General features: G+C 43.3%; 1 protein-coding gene across 1 annotated transcript in view; it reads right to left on the bottom strand.

The window, feature by feature from the left end:
- Positions 1–5,184, bottom strand: part of ANXA5 (annexin A5) — a 31,057-nt gene extending 25,873 nt beyond the window's left edge. Inside the window, exons 1-2 of the mRNA XM_065907554.1 lie at positions 5,007–5,184; positions 4,778–4,825 (exon numbers count right to left, since the gene is read on the bottom strand). Of these exons, the coding sequence (XP_065763626.1) occupies positions 4,778–4,786 (9 nt within the window). The 5' untranslated portion in view covers positions 4,787–4,825; positions 5,007–5,184. The remainder of the gene's footprint in view (positions 1–4,777; positions 4,826–5,006) is intronic.
- Between the last annotated feature and the right edge of the window lie 11,365 nt (positions 5,185–16,549).

Here is a 16,549-nt window from a genome sequence, read left to right as displayed (position 1 = left end):
GAACAACAACAAATTGCTTTGCCAACAAAGGTTGGTTAGTCAAGCTATGGTTTTTCCAGTAGTCATGTATGGATGAGAGAGTGGGGCCATAAAGAAGGCTGAGTGCTGAAGAAGCGCTGCTTTTGAACTGCAATGCTGGAGAAGACTCTTCAGAGTTCCTTGGACAGCAAGGAGATCAAACCAGTCAATACTAAAGGTAATCAGCTCTGAATATTCATTGGAAGGACTGATACGGAAGCTGAAGCTCCCATACTTGGGCCACCTGATGTGAAGAGCCGACTCATTGGAAAAGACCTTGATGCTGAGAAAGACTGAGGGCAGGAGAAGAAAGGGTGACAGAGGATGAGATGGTTGGATGGCATCACCGACTTAATGGACATGAGTTTGACCAAACTCCAGTAAATAGTGAAGGACAGGGAGGCCTGGCATGCTGCAGTCCATAGGATCACAAAGAGTCGGACATGACTTAGCAACTGAACAACAACAATGAATTGCTTAGTGGCTTGCAAAGCTGTCAAACAGCTTGGGATCGAGTTCTTTCTCAGCATCCAAAATGAAGACCAGAGTCAAAGGAATTAGGAACTGAGATTGACTAACCCAAAGCAGCAGAGGCCATGTGTAAACAGGTAACCTAACGTCAGAACCACCAAGGGAGTAACTACAGAGAGATTTGACCTTAAAGTGAATGGCATGAAAAAAGGCACTCAAAATCTAGCCAATTCCTCTGGAATGAAAGTCATTTCAAATTTCTCCATTTCCATGGATACTGCTTGCTCTGCACAGGGCCTTTGTCAACTATCATTGAGCAAAAAAGTCAAGCCAACCAAAACAATTTCTTATTCAAATCTTGGACAGTTTAAACATGAATCAGGCTGGTAACTGTGATGTTCATGAAGCTTCTAGCCAAAAATTATGCAGCCTCCTTTTGCTTCATGACATTCCTAACGCCCTGAAGATATTAACTCTTTGTAAACAACACTATAAATAAAACTAAGTTTAGACAGTCTAAAAGTAACTTTTTAAAGTTTCATTATCTTAAAAGATAGCCAAAAGACATAAAACCTTAAGTTGAATTAAAATGTATTATATGGATCATTTGTCTATGAAATAGAGCCAACTCTTGATTTTCCAAACCAAAGAACACAGAAGTACACAATGTACTTTTAAGTACTTAAATAAATTAGAATATCTATGAAGTAGTTTGGTTCTAGCCAAATACTGAGATTTAAAAAAAAAACCTGTGTAAGCAAGTAAAACCATAGGAAAGAAATAGGTCCAGACTCTATTTAAGAAATCCAACCCCAAATATGGTATATCAGATTAAAGAGATGATCCTAAAACATAATGAAAAATTCACTTTTATAATCACAAGTTGATTGTTAAGAGAAAAAAAGAGAAAAGATTCAGAAATATTTACTATCTATAATAATTCAGGCAATTTTAACAGCTCTTTGGTTATTTGCTAGTAAATATCTTCAACCAGCTTGTACCCAAAGTTACCATAGTAGATTATATGACTGATCCAACAATTGTAATCATTTACTACTCATTTGGCACTTTATGTGAAAATAACATGAATGCTGTGGTTTCAAACCATATAAATATAAAACCATCCAAATGAACAGTTTCAAACATAAAAAAAAAGTAAATAGTATCCAGGCATTGTTTACACCAGGCACATTTGTAATTTATATTCTTGTACATCATGAGCAGTTTACAGTTAACCAGTGTGCTCTCTTTGAGAAAAACTGGGAAGCCCCAGAACAGACCACCTCTCTCCCACAGCAGTGAAAGGCTGAATCTCACCTATTTCAGTACTGATGGACGAGAATTAGGACCAGAAAGAGAAGGTCAGAGCTCAAATGCTGGCTGCCCCACAAATGTCTCTAACTCCACACGTGTTTGTCTAACGTCATGTCACTTTTAAAACATTTATTTTTTAACTGAAGGGTAATTTCTTTACAGAATTTTGTTGTTTTCTGTCAAACCTCAACATGAATCAGCCATAGGTATACAGATGTTCCCTCCCTTTTGAAACTCCCTCTTGAATCTCCCTCCCCATCCCACCCCTCTAGGTTGATACAAAGCCCCTGTTTGAGTTTCCTGAGTCATGTAGCAATTCCCATTGACTCTGTATTTTACACATGGTGATGTATGTTTCCATGTTCCTCTCTCCATACAGCTCACCCTCTCCTCCCCTCTGCCCATGTCCATAAGTCTATTCTCTGTCTGCGTCTCCACTGCTGCCCTGCAAATAAATTCATCAGCCATCTTTCTAGATTCCATATATATGCATTAGCATACAATATTTATCTTTCTCTTTCTGACTTACTTCACTCTGTATAATAAGCTCTCAGTTCATCCACCTCATTAGAACTGACTCAAATGTGTTCCTTTTCATGGCTGAGTAGTGTTCCACTGTGTATACATCATGTCGCTTGTTATGTAGCTTCCAACATTTGCTACAGCCCTGTCCCCCTGCACTGACATAATTTAACTAAAAATTATTGATATGATATGAATCATATTAATTTTATTAATATAAATATGCACAAGAGTATAAAATATCCCTAGTATTTGTTTACAGAAAAAAAAAAAAAAACTCCAGGGTATCTGTCAAAGATTCATCAATACTACCTGTCAAAGACCCATCAATACTGTTTTTCTTAATAAAACAGTCATGACATTCATCTATGTATGTGATAACTGATTCCTGGGTATCTGCTATTATCTGCAGGGTGGTCTCAATATTAAGTAAAAAGAGAAAACTATTGGTATGGAAGATTTAGTTCATAAACGTGAAGCATTACTACTGTGGGAGGATGCATTTTCATTTTTCAGTAAATAAGAGACACTCACATTTAACAAAACATTTTAAATTGCCAGAACGTGCACCTCTTCCAGTCAGGCATGATTCCATTACTCTACAGATGGCCACAGAGTGGAGGCCTTTGGTTCCCAAACCACACATCAACAAATGGAACTACCATGGAAACTGTTTGAAACCTAACTGAAGTGCTTCAGCTTTCCTACAATTACGTCAGAGCCCAAAGGAAATTTTAGACAGTTAAAGTGCAATTCCATAATGTGTGCATTCTGCACACCAACAAAAGTTAAGTATAAAGCCAACAAAACTCCCATCTTAAATATTTTAACAAACGATCTCACTTCCATGGTTTCCAAGGATAATAACAAAGTTACTGTAAAATTCAACATTGTATCTTTCTTAATATTACTTGTAACTTTTATGATAACTAAAAATGACTTGGCTATAAAACAGTCCTGGTTATATTGTAATAGAGATCACATACAAAATTCTATAATACAAGTCACCAATCTCCCAGGTTTTGCATATACAAAGCCTTTTACATTATTTTTGCATTATTTTTAATTAATGTTAATTACATTAATATTCTTTGAAATTATTAATATCCACATTTGGAAAAATGTGTTCATTTATGCTATTTTGGGTAAGGAGTCTACACAATTAAAGGAATTGATTAGAAAACTTCAGGAATCACTGGGTAAACTTACAAAAGAGATAAAGAGAAATAGCCGAAAGAGCTAGAATAAAGAGAATTATTCTCTGATGCTTGCGAAATTATCATTTACATCCACCAGCATATCAAGATAGGAAAAATAATTCTTAGCCAAGTAAAGTTAATCCCATATAAAAGCACCCTTTATACAGTTAAGAATCTAAACCCAAGTTTCCACTAGAAGTAATATGAGAATTGGTTTGTTGTAATTCTTAAGAGCAAAAAAGGAAGTAAGAATGGAAGTACTGTATAAATTTAATAAAATTACCAACTTCTCTTAATCCTCCCATTTTCTCTTGGAGAAGACTATGAAACGTTTTTCAATTTTGGTAAGTTGATCTGATTTTTTTTTTTAAGTGAACTATACATGAAAGAGGGTATTGTTTGAGCAGTTTAAACACTTGTTTAAATAAAAGTTTCTGGACTCTTAACAAGCCAGTTAGATCGATGAGATCTGTAAAACTAGTTTCGGGGTGGAGCTGTCTTAAGTACCGATTTTTAATTCACTGTTGAAGATTGTACGACACGGTCAACTGTTACAGAGTTCGACATTTAGAAGACTTTCTCTTCCCTATACTTTTGATAAATGTATGCACAGCAAAGAAAGCAATATTATTAGGTAATCAAGTTCTGAAACAGTCCCAAGGCAGATTCAATTCAGAACTCGTTCCACGAGTTCGTTACTTAGGAAAAGCAGCTCTTTGGTTTAATCTTTTGACATGGGGCTCGGTGGAACCAGTGCCGACGATGAACAGTTCCTCTGGGTGAGGCTGGGTTGCGCAACTGGAAAAAGCTCCACTACAACTCTACTAGAAAAAGCCAACGCCCACCCCTAGTACAAGAAACTTACCGAAAATAAAATCAAGTCAAAAGAAAAAAGAAATGCGTTCGCTTCACAAGACCAGTGAGCCGCATTTGCTTTGGTTCTAACTTCAGCAACTCTGGGCTTTCTGGAAGGCTCCCTTTCACACATTTACTCACGGGAAAAAAGCGCACAAAAATCCGGCCACGTCACCGTCGGCTGCGCCCGCGGGGCTGCCAGCGCGGGGTGAGAGCAGGTTCCGGTGGACTCTCCCCAGGCAAGGGAACAAAGGGGGAACTACACAGGAATATGAGGTTTCCCGCAGGCAGACTGCGTTTACTCCTAAACTTTTCTGACTTTCCAACAAATTCTGGAACTCCTGAGCAGTCTACAAAGTTGGTAAATCCGAGCGCTGCGCGGGGGCGCAGGGCCTTACCTGTGCCATGGCGCCTGCCCAGGTCAGGAGAAGGTGAGCGACGCAGGACTGCAAGAGAAGGAAAAGACCGCGGCTTCAGAGGGCCGGACACCCCACGAGGCGCCCAGACAGCCCCCCGGCGCCCCGCCGCAGACCCGCCCTCCCCGCAACCGGAGACCGCCGTCCGCCCGGCCCCCGCGCCCGCCCGGCGCCCCCGCTCCCTCTGCGGGCGCGGCGAGCGCTCACTCACCCAGACCCGAACTGCGGGGAACGCGGCGGGGCGCGCAGAGCCGGCGAGGGTGAGCGGAGGACGCCGCGGCCACTGCTTGCTGGCGGCTCCAGGCAACGGAAACACAGCGGCTCGGTCCGGCCCCGCCCAGCCCAGCCCAGCCCTGCCGGGCGCCGCCCGCACCGCCCCCGAGCGCCCCCGACCGCCTCAGGCCTCAGTGCGCCTGCGTGGGCCGCGGCTGCTCCCAGTCCTTGCCGCCTGGGTGGAGCCCGGCCACCGCCGCTTTGCAACACCGAGGGGTCTCGGCTCCCCAGGGCACCGGGGAAAGTCTGGCCTTCGTGCAGCGAGGAGGCCGTGGGGAACAGTGCAGGACTCTGAGTTTGGCGTGGGGGACCGTCCTCCGCTCCGTGGCCACAGGAACGTGGGCCTCACCCAGTGTCCGGACGTCACGATGCATGCGCATCTTTTTGGAAAACCAGACAGGCACTGCTGTCTAGGACAGCGCGTCTTTGGCCACGCTCTAAAATTCCCAACTTTATTTTTGTCAAAAAAAAAAAAAGTCACTGCTTGCTTGTTAGATAGCCATGTCTTTTCTATGGTGTCTTACTTGGGGAATTTCAAAACCTCCGCCGGGGGTCAGTTTCTATATTCAGAACCAGCCTAGAACCTTCAAATAACTTAAATTTGGGCCATTTCCTATTATTAATTAAACATAAAATATATGAATATATGTGGGATGGCGGGGACAGAGACAAAGACACAGACACGGAAGGATACTGTAGTAGGCTGATGCAGAGAAAGCCCAAGGAAAGCCCTTGCCCGTCTCAGACACACAGGCCTTGGGGAGGGGAGACGCTGGAGTGGGCTCCAGGAGGCAAGAGGACGGAGCGTGCAACTCTAGACACAGTGATGTATTCTAGGATCCGAAGAGCAAAGTCCTGTGGCGATACGAGATAGATAAGAAGCTAGTCTGCTTTGAGGAATAAAGAGGTTTTTCTCATAAATTATTAGTAAACGTCGAACTAGTGTGGTTCTTTGGATGGATAAAACTTCTTTCATTCACATAAGAGCCACATGCTTAATCAGGCCCTGACAAAGTCACAACAGAGTGATTGTTTGCCGGAAATGGAGGCAAAATTTCGAAGTATGTGGAGCTTGCCACACACGAAGACACACACACATACACTCTCTCTCATCTTTCAGCTTGCCTTTCTTCTTCCCCGGAAGCCTCTTGTCAGGCAGCCCAGCATCTCTGCGGTGGCCTCAAGCTCCCTGATTTGAGCCTCTCCCGGAGCGCTGGAGACGGCCGCAGAGTGTGAGTAATGCTTTTCATTTTACTGAACTTCACCGAGAGGAGCTCCTTCAGCGTGGCCCGGAGCATTCTTTTCTCCTCACACATCCACTTCCTTAAAGTCCTTTTCTTATGGTCTTTCTCACTTCCTACTCTGAGAACAATGGAATGACACCAGACCTCAGCGATTCTGTTTTAACAATGCTGTTGATTTTATAGGAGAATGATGCCTGTTGTGGGTTATCAACTTGCTCTGTGTCCTGCGGCTAAATACTGATAGAGTCAATGAATTATTAGACAGCATTTTGATACACACACTCAATTCATATTTCTCTCACTTTTGGTCACGTGGATCTATTCAACTCCTACTCTGGATCAGGCACAGCCCCCAGCACTGGGGGTAGGATGGTGCAATAAATGAAACAAAGTGCCTGCCCTCACAGGTCACAAGTTCTGCTGAGGAGACAGACAATAAAATGATACTTATGTCCACTATGAAGTTTTCTATAAGAAGATAAAGTGGGGCTGGGGAATCAGGCTGAAGGGAGCATTGTTTTGCCAAAGGTGGTCTGAGGAGTTTCTTAGAGACTTGACAAGAAACCTGAATTGATATAATTTAATTATATTTGACAACAATTTACTGAGCACCTGTGGAAAAGGTCTACACAAGAGTCTAGCCCTTAGTATTACAGACAAAGCATGAATACAGATACTTCAATGGGGGAACAAACTAAATATTAAGAGATACATAAAACACAATCAAAATGCAATTGGTGTCAGAAGTTCAGTTCAGGCACTCAGTCGTGTCCGACTCTGTAACCCTATAGACTGCAGCATGCCAGTCCACCATGTCCATCACTCAAACTCTTGTCCACTGAGTCGGTGATGCCATCCAACCATGTCATCCTCTGTCATCCCCTTCTCCTCCCCACTTCCATCTTTCCCAGCATCAGGATCATTTCACTGAGTCACTTCTTCACATCGGGTGGCCAAAGTACTGGAGTTTCAGCTTCAACATCACTCCTTCCAATGAACACCCAGGAATGATCTCCTTTAGGATGGACTGGTTGGATCTCCTTGCAGTCCAAGGGACTCTCAAGAGTCTTCTCCAGCACCACAGCTCAGAAGCATCAATTCTTCCGCGCTCAGCTTTATAGTCCAACTCTCACATCCATACATGACCACTGGAAAAATCACAGGTTTGACTGTTGCTGCTGCTGCTAACTCGCTTCAGTCGAGTCCAACTCTGTGTTACCCCAGATGGCAGCCCACCAGGTTCCCCCGTCCCTAGGATTCTCCAGGCAAGAATACTGGAGTGGGTTGACATATCCTTCTCCAATGCATGAAAGTGAAAAGTGAAAGTGAAGTCACTCAGTCATGTCCGACTCCTAGCAACCCCAGGGACTACAGCTTACCAGGCTCCTCCATCCATGGGATTTTCCAGGCAAGAGTACTGGAGTGGGGTGCCATTGCCTTCTCTGATAGGCTTGACTAGATGGACCTTTGTTGGCAAAGTAATGTCTCTGCATTTCAATATGCTGTCTAGGTTGGTCATAACTTTCCTTCCAAGGAGTAAGCATCTTTTAATTTCATGGCTGCAATCACCATCTGCAGTGATTTTGGAGCCCAAAATAATAAAGTTAGCCACTGTTTCCTTTATTTCCCCATCTATTGGCCATGAAGTGATGGGACCAGATGCCATGATCTTAGTTTTGTGAATGTTAAGCATTAAACCAACTTTTTCACTCTCCTCTTTCACTTTCATCAAGAAGCTATTTAGTTCTTCACTTTCTGCCATAGAGTGGTGTCATCTGCATATCTGAGGTTATTGATATTTCTCCTAGCAATCTTGATTCCAGCTTGTGCTTCTTCCAGCCCAGCGTATCTCATGATGTACACTGCATATAAGTTAAATAAGCAGGGTGACAATATACAGCCTTGATGTACTCCTTTCCCTGTTTGGAACCAGTCTGTTGTTCCATGTCCATTTCTAAATGTTGTTTCCTGAACAACATATAGGTTCCTCAAGAGGCCAGTCAGGTGGTCTGGTATTCCCATCTCTTTCAGAATTTTCCATAGTTTATTGCCACACAACCAAAGGCTTTGGCATAGTCAATAAAGCAGAAATAGATGTTCTTCTGGAACTCTCTTGCTTTTTTGATGATCCAGCGGATGCTGGCAATTTGATCTCTGGTTCCTCTGCCTTTTCTAAAACCAGCTTGAACAGCTGGAACTTCACGGTTCATGTATGCTGAAGCCTGGCTTGGAGAATTTTGAGCATTATTTTACTAGCATGTGAGATGAGTGCAATTGTGCGGTAGTTTGAGCTTTCTTTGGCATTGCCTTTCTTTGGGATTGGAATGAAAACTGATCTTTTGCAGTCCTGTGGCCACTGCTGAGTTTTCCACATTTGCTGGCATATTGAGTGCAGCACTTTCACAGCATCATCTTTCAGGATTTGAAGTAGCTCAACTGGAATTCCGTCACCTTCACTAGCTTTGTTCATAGTGATGCTTCCTAAGACCCACTTGACTTCACATTCCAGGATGTCTGGCTCTAGGAGAGTGATCATACCATCATGATTACCTGGGTCATGAAGATCTTTTTTGTATATTCTTCTGTGTATTCTTGCCACCTCTTCTTAATATCTTCTGCTTCTGTTAGGTCAGAAGAGGGACAGCTAATATTTTGTCAAAGAATTTAAAAAATTAATTGATGTGACATCTGAATTGGGCTTTGTGGGAGGATATTTTGTCAGACAATGAAGAGGAGAAAGGGTGATCTGCTTAAGTGAATAGCAAAACCAAAATCAGCAAAGTTCCTTTGTGTATGTGTGAACTGAATTTGTAAAATGGCTGGAGTGAAAAGGGCATAAAAACTGTCACTTAAAGACTCTGTTTTGTGAAGAAGGGCATGACAACCCACTCCAGTATTCTTGCCTGGAGAATTCCTTGGACAGAGCAGACTGGCAGGCTACAGTCCACAGGGCCCAAAGGGTCGGACATAACTGAATGGACTGAGTAAGTGTGTATGCAAAGACTCTGCTTTGAAGGGCATGTTTAATGGATGCATTTTGAATAAGTGGTATTTTTTTAGCTATTAGGTGTTATAATTGATGCACACTCAGGAAATCCATATTAACTCTTAAAAACAGTGTCTGTTATGTATCCCAAAAGTCCCTGATCAGTGACCAAAAGTCATCTTCAGACTCTGCACTCAATATTTTCAGTTAATTCTTTCATTCTCCTAATTATACCTTCTCTTTCTTGAATTTAAAATCAAAATTACTCATGTGTTGTCTTTATGTTGTGTTAGTTTTAAGTATTTTGTAATAATGTTGGTTTGTTTGCTGTACTTCTGGGGTACAAATAATAGACTTCAGCTATTTTCTGATAAGATAACCAAGTGGCAGCCATACCTAAAATTTTCTTTTCGTTGGGGAAATAGACCAAATGTCAGATAACTGATTTACAAACACAGTTTTGAACCTCGAGTTTATCTGTAAACTCAAGATTTTCTTGATTTCCCTCTTTACACCAATCAGTCAGGAACTAGCCAATTTATTCTAAATAGGTCACTAACTTCTTTGTGTTGCAATTTCTACATGTTTCAAAACTAATATTTTCACCATATATTCATTAACTTACTGTTTCCCTTAATTAACTGATCCATAACAGAAAAAAAAATGAGTAATAGGCTTTCAATAAGTAAGTTCAAGACAACTTAACCTTATTCTAGTAGAGTTAGTCCTGTTTTTCAGAGTATAAAATTTTCAACTAGTCTTTTAAAATTAATTTAATTTAATAAGTTTATTTGTTATATACTAATTATGAATGAAGAAGAAGACTTGCAATATTAAACTGAATTGCAAGAAGAATTAAAGAAGTTAATTAAGCTAATAATTAAATAAGCTAATCTAATAGAGTTTTGCCAAGAGAACACACTGGTCATAGCAAAAACCCTCTTCCAACAACACAAGAGAAGCCTCTACACATGGACATCACCAATGGTCAATACTGAAATCAGATTGGCTATATTCTTTGCAGCCAAAGATGGAAAAGCTCTATACAATCAGCAAAAACGAGACCAGGAGCTGACTGTGGCTTAGACCATGAACTCCTCATTGCCAAATTCAGACTTAACTTGAAAAAACTGGGGAAAACCACTAGACCATTCAGGTAGGACATAAATCAAATTCCTTCTGATTATACAGTGGAATGAGAAATAGATTTAAGGGACTAGATCTGATAGACAGAGTGCCTGCTGAACTATGGATGAAGGTTCGTGACATTGCACAGGAGACAGGGATCAAGACCATCCTCATGGAAAAGAAATGCAAAAAAGCAAAATGGCTGTCTGAGGAGGCCTTACAAATAACTGTGAAAAGAAAAGAAGTGAAAAGCAAAGGAGAAAAGGAAAGATGTATCCATTTGAATGCAGGGTTCCAAAGAATAGCAAGGAGAGATAAGAAAGCCTTCCTCAGTGATCAATGCAAAGAAATAGAGGAAAACAATCGAATGGGAAAGACTAGAGATCTCTTCAAGAAAATTAGAGATACCAAGGGAATATTTCATGCAAAAATGGGCTCAATAAAGGACAGAAATGGTATGGATCTAAAGAAGCAGAAGCTATTAAGAAGAGGTGGCAAGAATACACAGAACCGTACAAAAAAGATCTTCAAGACCCAGATAACCACGATGGTATGATCACTCTCCTAGAGCCAGACATCCTGGAATGTGAACTTAAGTTGGCTTTAGGAAGCATCACTATGAACAATGCTAGTGAAGGTGACGGTGACGGAATTCCAGTTGAGCTATTTCAAATCCTACAAGATGATGCTGTGAAAGTGCTGCACTCAATATGCCAGCAAATGTGGAAAACTCAGCAGTGGCCACAGGACTGCAAAAGATCAGTTTTCATTCCAATCCCAAAGAAAGGCAATGCCAAAGAAAGCTCAAACTACCGCACAATTGCACTCATCTCACATGCTAGTAAAATAATGCTCAAAATTCTCCAAGCCAGGCTTCAGCATACATGAACCGTGAAGTTCCAGCTGTTCAAGCTGGTTTTAGAAAAGGCAGAGGAACCAGAGATCAAATTGCCAACATCCGCTGGATCATCAAAAAAGCAAGAGAGTTCCAGAAGAACATCTATTCCTGCTTTATTGACTATGCCAAAATCTTTGGTTGTGTGGCCCACAATAAACTATGGAAAATTCTGAAAGAGATGGGAATACCAGACCACCTGACCTGCCTCTTAAGAAACCTGTATGCAGGTCAGGAAGCAACATTTAGAAATGGACATGGAACAACAGACTGGTTTCAAACAGGGAAAGGAGTATGTCAAGGTTGTATATAGTCACCCTGCTTATTTAACTTATATACAGAGTACATCATGAGAAACGCTGGGCTGGAAGAAGCACAAGCTGGAATCAAGATTGCCAGGAGAAATATCAATAACCTCAGATATGCAGATGACACCACTCTATGGCAGAAAGTGAAGAACTAAATAGCCTCTTGATGAAAGTGAAAGAGGAGAGTGAAGAAGGTGGCTTAAAGATCAACATTCACAAAACTAAGATCATGGCATCTGGTCCCATCACTTCATGGCAAATAGATGGGGAAATAATGGAAACAGTGACAGAGTTTATTATTCTCGGCTCCAAAATCACTGCAGATGGTGATTGCAGCCATGAAATTAAAAGACGCTTACTCCTTGGAAGGAAAGTTATGACCAACCTAGACAGCATATTGAAAAGCAGAGACATTACTTTGCCAACAAAGGTCCATCTAGTCAAGGCTATGGTTTTTGTGGTGATCATGTATGGATGTGAGAGTTGGACTGTAAAGAAAGCTGATCACTGAAGAATTGATGTTTTTTGAACTGTGGTGTTGGAGAAGACTCTTGACAATCCCTTGGACTGCAAGGAGATCCAACCAGTCCATCCTAAAGGAAATCAGTCCTGGGTGTTCATTGGAAGGACTGATATTGAAGCTGAAACTCCAATACTTTGGCCACCTGATGTGAAGAGCTGACTCATTGGAAAAGACCCTGATGCTGGGAAAGATTGAGGGCTGGAGGAAAAGGGGACGACAGAGGATGAGATGGATGGATGCCATCACCATCTCAATGGACATAGGTTTGGGTGGACTCCGGGAGTTGGTGATGGACAGGGAGGCCTGGCGTGCTGCAGCCCATGGGGTCGCAAAGAGTCGGACACGACTGAGCCACTGAAGTGAACTGAACGGAACTGAATCTGTAAAAATGCCTAAGATGATAAGAGAATTGGTGTCCCTCCTTTGAGAAACCAGGTAATTCTTAGCCCCTAACCTGATTATTCAGGGCCCCCCCCCTTCACATTTATAACAAATGAATCTCTGATGGTCCCACCACTCCACTGCAGCGTGACCCATCCTGTCAGCAGACGATCCCTCAGACCTGACAGGCCCCAACTCTCCAGGGCTAAGCTGGTGCTTCCTGGTTCCCTCCTATCTCTCCACACTGGAGTCTCCCATCAGTGGCCTCCATCAAGTATAGCTAAACGAGACTCCCACCGTCCACACTCCTCACAATATGCAGGCCCCTGCGGTCCCATCTGCTGGGGCCAAAGGCATCAGAAGCAGCATGTCAACCTGAATTCAAGCCCCTGCCTGGTCTCATCTTGTCCATCCCTGAACCTTCCGGGTGGGAGGGGAGGGGAGGTCACATTGTTCGCAGATTCTGCCCCCTCCATTTTCACCATCACTTCTCTCTCCCAGAAGTGATATTGAACATAACCAGCATTCTAGTGGCTCCCCAATCTTGCCTTTTATATTTCAAGTGGTTGTAACGTCCCCTGGGGAAACAGGTCCAGAGAAACTTGTCCTGAGCCAACAGTGTGAAATTATTAGGAGACTACTTCATTTCTCCCTTATTGAGATCCACATGCTCACCAGAAACTAAAAGCAGAGACTCCTCGGGAGATTTTAGCTTTACAAGTCCTTCCACTGCTTTTATTCAAAGCAATATTTTTGTTCATCCAGTAAAAGCTAAGTCAATTTCCCTAGCAGGAGACTGGAATATAGGTCTTAGGTAAATAATTATGTAAGAAGGGTTCTTACAGGAATCTTTCAGCCAGAATGTTTAAGCCTGGTTAAATCTTCAGAGAAATTAGTAAAAAGAATCACAGAAGTACTCAGCATATTTATAAATGGACAAGCATCCTGTCCCTCTTGCTCGTTGCTAAATCCCCAGCGCCTAGCACAGTGCCCTTCGTAGCACTTACTACCGACTGAGTAACAGTTAGGTGACTGTTTCAAATACATGAGTGAATGGATGAATGAATCCACTTGTGGTGTTGGTTATTAACTGCAAACTGGTGACATTCAGAAAGATGAGGAAGATATGGAAAAAAGTTAAAAGGTAACCTTGTAAGTGAGAATTTTGCCAGTGGAATAGCTGTATTGTCAGACTAGGATTCTGAATTCTGGAGAGGACTCATCTCTGGGTGGGTGAAGTTTTGTTTCATGATCTTATTCATATGTGACTTCAGACAATGATTTGATTTTTTCCTAATTTGGAGTGGTGGTCAGGATTAGATGAGCTCACTTGTTTAATGTTTAAAAATAACAGGAGGGCTGGTTTGAATTTCTCATTCCTCTTCCTCCTTCCAAAACCTCTTACCCGTAAACCCCACCCTCATCTATTCCATGCTGATGATTCAGTCCCTACCAGTTTCCCTCAGAATCCCAAATTAAATTCCTATGAATCCACTGTTCCACTGAGGCAGGCTTTGCCCATCAACAGACAGCTTCTAGGCACTGGCCCCTATACCCAACCCACCTCCACTTCTAGGGCCAGTGTTAAGTCCTCTCAGCACTGGTTTCTTTATCTGAACTTTATCTTCATTCATTCAATGACCTTATTGTGTGTCACATCCTGTCATTGGCACTAAGGATACAGTAATTAAGAAAAAAAGAATCTAATTATAGTGCTCAGTCTAACAGAATAAATGAGATGACACAGCATAATCTTGTTAACTTTAGGGTAGGAGGCAAGAGCAGGATGTAGGCTTAAACAAGGAAAGCTGTCAAGGCGGGTATGTTTGTGTGATTGGGGACCTAGAGGGGGTCGTCCTTCCCAGAAGTCAGCCTAACAGAGATATCAAGGCACGTGAGGGATGGACGCAGCGTTCCTTCGTTCCCTTCATGCAGTCTGACTGGATGAGACAGGCGTGAGGGCTCCCTGTGTCACACCCCGAGCACTGTTATTCTTTCTCGGCTCCTCCTCTAATACCTTACTTACTATTTCTCATCCCCAGCGGCCCCCTGCTGTCCTCCCCGTCTTCTTACCGCTCCAATCATAAACCTGCCAGTACTCTCAGACTTTACCCACCTCCAGCCTCTCTTCCCACCCAGTCCACGTCCGTCCTTTCTCCTGCTGTTTCTTCTCCATCCTACCCATGGCCTGCGAAGTTCCCCACATCCCGTCACTTTCCTTCAGTCTGCCTACTCTCTTCACACATCCCGCTGACCACTACCCCACCGTCATATTCCCCTATCGATGCTGAAAGCTCAGCTTCTCTGTACACCAGTGCCAAATCAAATCTCAGAGACAGAGTTTAGGGTAAAGCTCAGTTCAGCTTAGCCACGTAGTCGTGTCTGACTCTTTGCGACCCCAAAGGAGTGTAGCACACCAGGCCCCCCTGTCCATCACCAGCTCCCGGAGCTTACTCAGACTCATGTCCATCGAGTTGATGATGCCATCCAACCATCTCATCCTTTGTTGTCCCCTTCTCCTCCCACTTTTAATCTTTCCCAGCATCAGGATCTTTGCCAATGAGTCAGTTCTTCACAACAGGTGACCAAAATATTGGAGTTTCAGCTTCCAATGAACACCCAGGACTGATCTCTTTCAGGATGGACTGGTTGGATCTCCTTGCTGTCCAAGGGACTCTCAAGAGTGTTCTCCAACACCACAGTTCAAAAGCATCAGTTCTTAGGTGCTCAGCTTTCTTTATAGTCCAACTCTCACGTCCATACATGACTACTGGAAAAAACATAGCCTTGACTAGATGGACCTTTGGGTGAAGTAGAAAAGGATAGATCTATTGCCTCGAGAGGCAAAGAGGGACACAGCAGGTTCATGCCCTCAAACCCATATGTTTGGGGAAAATAGTGACAAGTTTTATAGCAATTGTTCAGAGAAGGCGTGATCAGCTCGTGGCGTTTTTTACTGTATTGCTATCTGGCTGTGCTCTGCCTTCACTGCCCCCTGAGGACCTTCTCTGGTTGTGGTGAGCAGGGGCTACCATCTAGAGGGTGTGATTGCTCGTGGCATTTTTTACTGCACTGATATCTGGGTGTGCTCTGCCTTCTCTGGTTGCGGTGAGCAGGACCACCATCCACTTGCAGAGGGCAGTCTTCCCGTTATGGCTGCCCCTCCCGTTGCACGGCGTACGCTCCAGGTACATGCGCTCAGTAGTTGCGGAGTACGGGCTTAGGTGCTCTGTGGCATGTGGGATCTTCCAGGGTCAGGGATGGAACCCATGTCCCCTGAGTTGGCAGGTGGATTCTCAACCACTAGACCCCCAGGGAAGCCCATGCGAACATTCTTCAGAAGAATGAGGTGGTAAGTAGGAGTCCACATCGGCAGCCTTCAGGTGCAGCTAGTCTGGGGCTTCACATGCTTGTGGCAGCATAGCATCATTAATCATTAACTTCTCCTACGTGGAGGGGGTTTCAGTATCTGCAGAATAGCTCAGAGATACTGTGTGTGTCCACGGACGGGGAAATAGGACCTCACCCCTGTTGCTCTTGACTGTTTCTCTTTGCCCTCCCCTTCTCTCCCTCCCCTAATGGACAACTGCTTGAATCTGCCCACTGGAACTCAGGGAAGGTCACAAAGACTGCATGAAGGCCATTTCCTATAATCAAAGAAATGGGAGACACGAAGGCCTTGCGCCCAGGAGCCCCAGAGGGTGTCACCATATGCATGCCGCTTAGCACAGTTAGACACAACAAAATCACACAATAGATCAGCCGAAAACCCAGCTTGGAGTCATCAGTCTCAACTGGGCCCTCAGCATTCCTTAGTGACCGTTTAACATGTCCCTGCTCGGGTCTCTTACCATCCCGCATCGTATTTGATCTTCACTGCTCTCCTTTAGATCCTCGCCCTCACCCTTTCTCCTAGCAGATGATCTTCATTCCTATCAACAAGTCTACTTGCCCTGAATTCTCACCCTACACCTACACACTCATCCTGGCCCATACCCATTCTTACCTCCTCATTC

This window comes from Muntiacus reevesi, chromosome 16, assembly GCF_963930625.1.
Source record: "Muntiacus reevesi chromosome 16, mMunRee1.1, whole genome shotgun sequence".
NCBI classification, from domain to species: Eukaryota; Metazoa; Chordata; class Mammalia; order Artiodactyla; family Cervidae; genus Muntiacus; species Muntiacus reevesi.
Note: the sequence above shows the minus strand (reverse complement) of the source record. Positions and strands in the feature narration are given on the sequence as shown.